Source organism: Tamandua tetradactyla, chromosome 2 (assembly GCF_023851605.1).
Source record: "Tamandua tetradactyla isolate mTamTet1 chromosome 2, mTamTet1.pri, whole genome shotgun sequence".
Taxonomy (NCBI): domain Eukaryota; kingdom Metazoa; phylum Chordata; class Mammalia; order Pilosa; family Myrmecophagidae; genus Tamandua; species Tamandua tetradactyla.
In genome coordinates this window covers 179,125,397-179,135,602 of record NC_135328.1, presented here as the reverse complement: position 1 = coordinate 179,135,602, position 10,206 = coordinate 179,125,397, and the positions used below count along the sequence as shown (strand labels likewise).

At 44.2% G+C, this 10,206-nt stretch overlaps 1 protein-coding gene and 1 non-coding gene across 4 annotated transcripts in view; one reads left to right on the top strand and one right to left on the bottom strand.

The window, feature by feature from the left end:
• Positions 1 to 8,450, top strand: part of ARMH1 (armadillo like helical domain containing 1) — a 46,159-nt gene extending 37,709 nt beyond the window's left edge. Inside the window, exons 9-14 of one of the 3 annotated variants that reach the window (XM_077149911.1) lie at positions 7,024 to 7,146; positions 7,223 to 7,295; positions 7,432 to 7,546; positions 7,633 to 7,710; positions 7,979 to 8,060; positions 8,144 to 8,450. In XM_077149911.1, the coding sequence (XP_077006026.1) occupies positions 7,024 to 7,146; positions 7,223 to 7,295; positions 7,432 to 7,546; positions 7,633 to 7,710; positions 7,979 to 8,060; positions 8,144 to 8,217 (545 nt within the window). In that variant the 3' untranslated portion in view covers positions 8,218 to 8,450. Of the gene's footprint in view, positions 1 to 7,023; positions 7,147 to 7,222; positions 7,296 to 7,416; positions 7,547 to 7,632; positions 7,711 to 7,978; positions 8,061 to 8,143 lie in introns of all 3 variants that reach the window. The other 2 variants (XM_077149910.1, XM_077149912.1) reach the window with 2 other exon arrangements.
• Positions 5,500 to 5,614, bottom strand: LOC143675125 (U5 spliceosomal RNA). The gene has a single exon (XR_013171369.1). It is a non-coding gene; the product is annotated as a U5 spliceosomal RNA (small nuclear RNA).
• Positions 8,451 to 10,206: the final 1,756 nt, after the last annotated feature.

Below are 10,206 nucleotides of genomic sequence, written 5' to 3'. Positions count from 1 at the left end.
ATTTAAAGAAGACCTAAATAAATGGAAGGACATTCAGTGTTCATGGATTGGGATGTCAGTTCTGCCCAAAGTGATTTACAGACTCAGTGCTATCCCATTTTTATGGAAAAGTCAATTATCCAATTTTTATGGCAGGGTAAGGGGCCCTGAATTGCCAAAAATATCTTTAAAAAGAAGATCAAAGTTGAAGAACTCACACTCCCCAATTTTAAAACTTATTACTGAGCTATAGTACTCAAAACAGTATGGTACTGGCACAAAGACAGACATATAGACCAATGGAATTAATTGAGAGTTCATCCATGGCTAATTGATTTTTTTCTTCCTTTTTTGTTAAATAAGTTGTAAGCTTATAGAAAAATCATGTAGAAAATACAGAATTCCTACAAACCGCCCCTCACACATGGTATTCCCTATTATTAAACACCTTGCATTAGTGCAGTACCTTTGTTACAGTCGATGAAACAATATTACAAAAATTATATTATTAACTACAGTCCATAGTTTATACTAGGTTTCACTGTGTTGTGTAGTCCTATGGTTTTTGAAAATTTTTATTCTAGCAACCTATTACAATCTAAAATTGCCCTTTTAGCCACATTCAAATATATAATTCAGTGCTGTTGATTCCATTTAAAATGTTGTAGTACCCTTACCATCATCCATTACAAGAACTTTCCCATCACCCCAAACACAAATTCTGTCCCAACTAAGCATGAACTCCCTATTTCCTATCTCTACCACCCTCATCCCCCACCGTACCCTGTCCCTGGTAAGCTGTATTCTTGGTTTTTACACTGAACTTGCCGTTTTATTTACATTAGAACATAATGTTAAATACAGAATTACCATATGACCTGGTAACCCACCTTGTAGGTACATACTCAAAAAAATTTTGAAAGCAAGAACTCAAAACAGATATCTGTGGCATCTGTAAATATACTAGTACCTACTATCTAGTACATTTTACAATAGCATAACAATATCTAGCATGAAAATATCTAGGGATAAATTGAATAAGAGGTGTTTAAGATATCTATAGGGAAAATTATAAAACTTTGAGAAACATTAAAGAAGAAACTTTTTTCCTAATCGGATTAGGATTAAAACATGGCTTTTCTAGGGTACATACATCCTTTCAAACCAGCATACCCTCTCTTTAAAAGAAAAAAAGAGTTCTGGGCCAAGATGGCGGCTTAGCAATGCTCACGTTTTAGTTTGTCCTCCAGAACAACTACTAAATAACCAGAAACAGTACAGAACAACTCCTGGGGCCACGTCAGTGACCGGACACACAGTGTACCCCAGTCTGGATCAGCTGTGAGCCCCCCCCCCCAGAACTGTGAGTTCCCCACAGACTGCTTCCCAGAGGTGAAAGAAAAGAGACTTTACCAGCAGCAGGGACTGAGCCCAACCAAACGTCAATTGTGGAATTAACAAATTCTGACTACTAAAAATAGGCCCCCAACTCAGGTGAACCTGGTCAAAGCGGAGGTCGCTCATTTTTGACCGGGCTCCAAGGGGGCAGGGCTGACAGAAAAAGGAAAGAAAAGAAGAAAACAGAGGTTTTTGTGGCTGTGTTTCTACAAAGGCTTGACTGCCTTCAGATACAGCATCAGGGCTTCTCAGGCTGCAACTACCCCAGGCATAGGCAGAAACAAGCTCGTTTGAGGGCTTGTCTGGAGCCTGTGCCTTCCCCAGGGGAGGGGTGAAGCCCAACTCAGGTGGAATCCCTCTCTCAAGGAATTCAGACACCAGGGCTTGGTAATTTGAAGGCATTAAAACCAGCCTACAACCTCTCCTCTGTCTCCACCATGCCCCCAGCAGGGAGAGTCTGCCAAAGTTAAAGGTACCGCATCATCTTATGCTGGTGGGACCTGCAGTCAGACAAGTGCCACATACTGGGCAGGATAAGAAAAACAGAGCCCAGAGACTTCACAGGAAAGTCTTTGAACCGGCTGGGTCTCACCCTCAGGGAAAACCAACGCAGGTGACTCTTTTCTCCTGATAGGAGGCCAGTTTGGTCTGGGAAAATCTGGCTGGGGTCTATAATATCTAAGTAGACCCTCCTAAGTGTGTGTGGGGGGAAGGCACCACACAAGCAGGGCAAGAAACAAGAAAACAAGAACTGAAAAATTCTCCTCTGTTAAACAAAACTTAAGCTAAAGGTCCGGATAAAGCTGAATGGAATGTCAAAGAACAGATAGACAACAAATTCATCCAGCAAGAAAACCCTAGATAAAAGAAGTGAAAGCAATCGCCAGAATAAACTAATTAAGGTAATTAAATGCCTAGACGCCAGCAAAAAATAACAAATCACGCTAGGAAAATTGAAGATATGGCTCAAAGGAACAAACCAACAATTCAAATGACATACAGGAACTGAAACAATTAATTCAGAATGTACGAACAGACATGGAAAACCTCATCAAAAACCAAATCAATGAATTGAGGGAGGACATAAAGAAGGCAAGGAAAGAACAAAAAGAAGAAACTGAAAGTCTGAAAAAACAAATCACAGAACTTATGGGAATGAAAGACACAGTAGAAGAGATGAAAAAAAACAATGGAAACCTACAATGGTAGATTTCAAGAGACAGAACATAGGATTTCTAAACTGGAGGACAGAACATCTGAAATCCGACAAGAAACAGAAACTATAGGGAAAAAAATGGAAAAATATGAGCAGGGACTCAGGGAATTGAAAGACAATATGAAGCACAGGAATATACATGTTGTGGGTGTCCCAGAAAGAGAAGAGAAGGGAAAAGGAGGAGAAAAACTAATGGAGGAAATTATCACTGAAAATTTCCCAACTCTTATGAAAGACTTAAAATTACAGATCCAAGAAGTGCAGCGTACCCCAAAGAGAACAGATCCAAATAGACATACTCCAAGACATTTAATAATCAGAATGTCAGAGGTCAAAGAGAAAGAGAGGATCTTGAAAGCAGCAAGAGAAAAGCAATCCATCACATACAAGGGATGCCCAATAAGACTATGCGCAGATCTCTCAGCAGAAACCACGGAGGCGAGAAGACAGTGGGATAATATATTTAAATTATTAAAAGAGAAAAACTGCCAACCAAGAATTCTATATCCAGCAAAATTGTCCTTCAAAAATGAGGGAGAAATTAAAACATTTTCAGACAAAAAATCACTGAGAGAATTTGTGACCAAGAGACCAGCTCTACAAGAAATACTAAAGGGAGCACTAGAGACAGATACGAAGACAGAAGAGAGAGGTGTGGAGAAGAGTGTAGAAAGGAAGACTATGAGTAAAGGTAAAAAGAAGGAAAATTAGATATGACATATAAAATCCAGAAGGCAAAATAGTAGAAGAAAGTACTACTCATGCAGTAATAACACTGAATGTTAATGGATTAAACTCTCCAATCAAAAGACATAGTCTGGCAGAATGGATTAAAAAACAGGACCCATCTGTATGCTGTCTCTACTCAAAGGACACGAGGCCAAGGACACAAATGGACATTTACACACCAATGTTTATAGCAGCATTATTAACAATTACCAAGAGATGGAAACAGCAAAAATGTCCATCAACAGTTACTAAAACTGTGACATTTACATAAGATGGAATATTATGCAGCTGTAAGACAGGATAAAATTATGAAGTATGTAACAACATGAATGGACCTTAAGGACATTATGCTGAGTGTGATTAGCCAGAAACAAAAGGACAAATACTGTATGGTCTCACTGATATGAATTGACATTAGTGAATAAACTTGGAATATTTCCTTGGTAACAGAGACCATCAGGAGATAGAAATAGGGTAAGATATTGGGTAATCAGAGCTGAAGGGATACAGATTGTGTAACAGGACTGAATATAAAAACTCAGAAATGGACAGCACAATACTACCTAACTCTAATGTAATTATATTAAAACACTGAATGAAGCTGCATGTGAGAATGATAGAAGGAGGAGGGCTGGGGGCATAAATGAAATCACAAATAAAGATAGATGATAAAGACTGAGATGGTATAATCTAGGAATGCCTAGAGTGTATAATCATAGTGACTAAATGTATAAATTTTAAAAATGTTTTTGCATGAGGAAGAGCAAAAGAATGTCATTACTGCAGTGTGCTGAAAATAGATGGTAATTAATATTTTAAAATTTCAACTTATGTATGAGATTAAATCAAAAAATGTTTATTTGGTACAAAATTTATATTTTGACTAGTGCATGTCCTGATTTAACTTATGTAGGTAGTTGGTTGAATAACATAAGTACATGGAACCTTGGGTAGGTCATGAGATTTTGTTGGTTTGTCCAGAGTGATGCCCCGATAAATCCCAGAGTGATTCGATCAGTGAATGGAAAAGTATTTGCAAAATCCTGTTCGGGGAATGACGAGAGCATTAACACCGATCCTTACCGACACTAACTTTGTCTTGTGAATTTAAATGTGTACACTGCTTAGCAGTAAGAAGGAAGTTCCACAAACATTAGTGAGGAGAAGGGACTGTAGTAGAGGAGGAGATCAGAGCCAGCAAGTCCTGATAGGGAGAGAAACTGAGGCAGTCCAGGCCTCACGCCCGCTTCTTGATCCTTAAAAGTAGAAAGTGCATGATGTTTTGAGTAAAGGGTAGAGAGTGAGAGAAAGGACAGCAAAGATAAGTGAAGATTTTTTTTTAAATGCCTTTTTCTACTTTGAAACAATATAAAGTAGCCTTATTTAAAAAAAAAACTTAAAATTGCTAAGTAACTCAACGAAGGTTTTCATCCACAAAAATCTTTAGGCGAAAATTTATACTATTTGAAGGCAAACTAGACCATGGTTAACTGTTCTTGTCACTCTTTCCTCAGTTAACTGCAACTCTCCCAAGAGTAAGGGCTTCTATTTGTTCCTAGGCTACAGCCACTCCTTCACGGCAATCTGTGAAATAGATTTTTGGAGAAGATGTACGTTAACCCAAGGAAACCTGACCTTTTAAATCGAAATAGAGTACTGACAGCGCATAGCCCTACGGGTATGCAAATGAGCATTTCGCTCATTTTGTGAGCCAGCAACTGCCCGTAGTTCTTGCATGGATGGAGCAACGGCTGGAGGCAGCGTGATGCAGAACCCAGAACATTTATTGAGATGTTATCCAGTTCCCGGAGGCTCAGAAGCGTGGGCCGGTCCTCCGCGTTTTGCCCTACGCGCGCTCTTGGCGTAGGTCATGGACCCAAGCGCTACAGACTCAGAAGCAAACCGCAAAGTAAGACAGCCCAGCGCTGAACCACGTTAGGAAGCCGAGTTTCGTCGGATCGCTATTAAGATCATAAGCCACCTGAAACCTCTTTGGACGAGTCATTTTGCCCCCAATTAACCAGCGTATTTTCCACGTCGCTGTCGTAGTCACCAAACCAAAATTAAGATTACAATAAAAGAGAACTACTAAAAACAACTTTCTATCTACAGCATACCTCTTGATGAAAGACTTACTAACTTGCAAGTTAAGCCCTATTTTTAAACCTCTTTAACTCAGTCTTCTTAAAGAAGACCTCAAAAAATTGTTTCACAACTCACTGTTGTTTCTCTCCACGGAAATCTTTAGTAAAAGGCGAAAGATTTATGCGATCTGAAGAGAAACTTGAGTATCACACTGTTGTCCTTGCTCATCTTCCCAGATACTGGCAGATCACTTGTTGTTTGTGGTGCCTTTGCACCTACCTTGTAAAGAATTATCCCAAACATGTTCACATTGGATACAAATCTTCTGACAAAAAAGTAGATGGATAATAATAGTTATTCAAATAGATAATACTGGTAATAATTCTCGTATATCTGCATTGCATTCTGGTATGCAAATTAGCTAGCCACACAAACCAGAACTTTCCCTCGACTCTGTCTCCTCTACAGATGAATGGAGAGACAGAGGGATGCGGGACTTGATTCCTGTTAAGTCCTGTCTTCCACGCAGCAAGTGCATGTGCTCAGTGTAGCATTTACCCACTTCACAATTACCATTCTATCCTGCCCTCCCTCTTTGATTCCTTTCTCTTCTTTACAAAAATAACCAACTTGCGCCATTTTCCCAGCCCCTCTATTGCACTTGTCACCATATTGTCAATGCCTGTTTGTAAATGCTCAACAAATTTAGTTGAATGAATGAAGTCATCTTTGTATCACCTACAACCAGCAGCCCCTGGCACAACAGGCATTCCGTGCATATTTGCTGAAAGGTTGAGGGAATGCCAGAATGAATGAAGGACTGTAAAGTACCTGCAGAAAAGCCCTGCAGGAAATAACCTCAATAAATTCCAGTTTCCTCCTGGTTCCTAACTAATCTCTTCCTCTTTTCACTTCCACCACTTCTAGCTGTGGGACTTTAACATAGTTCTTAGCCTCTCTGTGCCCCAGTTCTTCAACAGTTATGGGTTTATTATGAAGCAAACCTCATTTGATTATGGTGAAACTTCAATAGGAAACTGTTTGGAAAGGCCTCAATGCAGTGCCCGGGTAAAGAAGAGTTCAGTAACTGTTAGAAAAGTTGCTCTAAGCTGCTGTCTTCCTCCCCTTTCTCACTTCCTGCTATGCGTTACCCCACCCCACATGCTCTGTCTCCCTCTAACCCTTGTCTTTCCCCATCCTAGTCTATCTTTGAAGACCCAGCCCTTCCCTCCTCCATGAAACCTGGACTCCTTCAAGCCGAAGCCACACTTCCTCTGTGGGGCATCTCGGCCTGCAGTTCTGACAGCCTCCAGGCCTTCCTGACAGGTGGACTCACCACCCAACCTGTCCTCCTATTCCCATGGCTGATTCTGCCAGCCTGTGGTGCTCTGCCTCCTCCCTTAAGCTATGCAAGGACAAGACTAAAATGCCCCCTTCCCTGCTCCTGCCAAGCCTTCCACAGTGCTGGGTGGTAACAGGTGCCAGGAAAGGTCAATGAAGAGGTAGGGGTTAAAGGGAAGCGACTTGGCTAGTGGGACTCATTTCCTTCTTTGCGGGGAGAGGGAGGAGGGGGAGTGTTGGTGGAGCCTAGGCTACAATGCCTACCTCTTCACCAGCCATCCAGCTGATCAAGGACCTGGTCAACTATGACGTGCGTCCAGCGCTGCTCAAGGGCCTCGTGGCGCTGCTGATACCGTCTGTCAAGGAAACCACCAAACTGGAGCCCAAGATCCTCAACGGTAGGGGTTCGCTCAGCCAGGCGGCGTCGGGCCCGGGTGGGGAGAGCCTCAGAGTCACGGCTGCTCCCTCCCCCAGACGCCTCGGTGCTCCAGATCACTGCCCAGCTGCCGGTTTTTTTGCAGCAGGCCGCGGCCGCCAAGGCCATCGGGTAAGAGGGCAGGGTGTAGGGGGTGGATGCCGCCAGCCAAGTTCGGGGCTGCCCGGGTGGCGGCTTGGGCCGGGCTCGGGAGAGTCCTGAGGCGCCGCGGCAGCCCGAGTCCCCGACTCAGGGTCCTGGTGCGTAGCAACGTTAGCATCGCCGAGGAGCTGCTGCACCTGCGCGTGGTGCACAGCCTGATGGCCGCCATGGGCAACACCGACCACTGCAACAGCCAGCGGCTGGCCAGCCTCACGCTGGAGGTGAGCGCGGGCCGTGGTGCGCGCCCGGGTGGGGCTGCCTGGCGGCGGGCACCAGCACTCACGCCTCCCCTCCCGCCTGCTTGCAGTACTACGTGCAGATGTTCCCGGTGGTGGAGGAGCACGTGCGCCGAAGCATGGGGGAGGAACTCTACAAGCTCTTCATTGTAAGTGTACCTACCCACCCCGACCCCAAAGAGCCGTGGTTGGCCTGGACAGAATGGTGCCCCCCTCTACACCGTCCCTACCCGGATGCCCCATCCCACACCCAATGGGCTTGGGCTCCTCCACCCGGTATCTTTCTGTTCCCTCTCCTGTTCTTCCGGTCACTCTGGGAGTCTGAGTCTGGCCTGCAACATCCTTCTACCCAAGCCCAATTTGAAGTCCAGACTGCCCTTGGCACCCCAGCCAGGTTCCCCTTGTTCCTGTCCTCAGAGCAACGCTGAAGACTTATACCTGAAAATAGACAGCATTCAGGCGGACATCTTGGCAGCCAACAAAGTCAATGTGACCAAAGGTGATGGGAGGTGGGAGGAAGGGGCCCTGGAGCAGAGGCACAACCTGTACCTGGGCTCATATGCCCGCCTTCCCTTCCTGCAGCTTTAGACATCTCCTCTGACATCTCCTCCAGCAACATGAGCTTTTTCTTTGATCCTTCTGAACATGATGATTAGCTGGCCTACATCACACCCTTCCAGAAGGAGGATATAGAAGCAAAGGAGGGACAAAGCCAATGAGGCAACATGGGCAAAGTTTTGTGGCAGGGAAGGCTGGCAGGAGAAAGGAGTCTGGGGCCAGGCTTTGGGCAGCTCCACCTGGCCCTTAGTGGAAGGCTGGGGGTTTGGCCCTGGGGGGGAGAGGAAGAGCTGCTGACCAGGAAAAGTTCAATAAACAGTCTTGCTATGTATCTAGTTCTGTGTTTATGTGTAGGCGGAAAGAAACCAGAGGGATAATGATGGGTTGGGCCTCCTCTGCTCACCAAGGAGAAAAAGCAGATCAGGAGAGAAGGGTCACCAGCATCCTAGAAGTTACAAAGCCATAAAGGCCAAGGAAGGGACCTGCTGGCCCTAGCGCTCTCACCTCCAGCACAGGGGTGAGACCTGGTTTTCTCCTACCTCTCTGGTTGCTTCTCTCATTCTTCTTTTTTTTTTTTTTTTGCTGATTCCTCCACTGTAACCTGGCTCCTTTCAAGTTAGAGTAAGGCAGGACTCCAACTTTGGGCCTCTTCTCTATTTTTATCTCCTGGTGATCTTATCTACTCTCAGAGCTTTAAATGCCTTCTCTATGCCAGCAACTCCCACATATCTATTTCCAACTAACCTTTTCCACCTCCTCATATACAAAATGGAACTTCTGATGCTGTGCCACCCACAGCCTTCCCCATCTCAACTCATGGCAACTCATCCTTCCAGCCACTCAGGACGACATAGTACAGTTCTCCTTGATTTCTCTTTTTCACAACTGCATCCGTGCTGTCATTTGGCTCTAACTTGCAAATATAAAAGCTGAAGATTCTGATGGAGGGTCTGGATGGAGGGTCGTAATCCAGTCATATCTTACTACCTCCATCGCTAATACACTGTTCTGAGGTACCATTGTCTCTCATCCAGATTTCTCTTTCTACCCCTAGTCTTTTTTCGGCACAGCAGCCAGAGTGGGGTTTTTTTTTATTTCAGATAACGTCACTATGTGGTTCTGCAGTTCACAGAGAGTGGGATAGGGCCCAGGTGATCTTGGTCTCCCATTACTTCTCTAAATTCAACTGCTGCCCCGTTCATCTGCTTAGCAGTCCTTCAGCCACACTGGCTTCCCGGTGCTGTTTTGTCTTGAAATTAACAATCAAGCCCATACCCTAAAGCCTTTGCACTGCTATCTCCCTGCCTAGAGCTCTCCCCTCCTCCCCACCCCACAGTTGTCTACCTGCCCACCTCCCTTCAACTCTTTACACAAAAGTTACCTTCTCAATGCAGTCTACTCATTTTAAAACTGCAATCCTTAGAGCTCTGAAGCTATGAAAGTCAGCGTTTTTAATTGTTTAAAAAGCTGAAAAAATGATCAGACTTCAACTAGAGATATGAATGAAGCTGATCTGGACAGGACTAAGGTAAACCAGAATACACAGTAAAGGATGCTGTATTAGTTAGGGTTCTCTAGAGAAACAGAATCAACAGGGAACACTCACAAATATAAAATTTATAAAAGTGTCTCACGTGACTGTGGGAACACAGAGTCCAAAATCCACAGGGCAGGCTGTGAAGCTGAAGATTCCGATGGAGGGTCTGGACAAACTCCACAGGAGAGGCTCGCCAGCAGAAGCAAGAAGAGAGCCTGTCTCTTCTGAATCCTCCTTAAAAGACTTCCAGTGATCAGACTGAGCGTCACTCATTGCAGAAGACACTTCCTTTGGCTGATTACAAATGGAATCAGCTGTGGATGCAGCTGACGTGATCATGATCTAATTCTATGAAATGTCCTCATTGCAACAGACAGGCCAGCACTTGCCCAACCAGACAAACAGGTACCACCACTTGGCCAAGTTGACACATGAACCTGACCATGACAGATGATATGGTCTCTATTTAAAAATTTCAACTTCTATGTGAGACCAAAGGAAGAGACATTTATTTGGTGCAAAATTTATGTTTTTGGTAGCACAATATCTA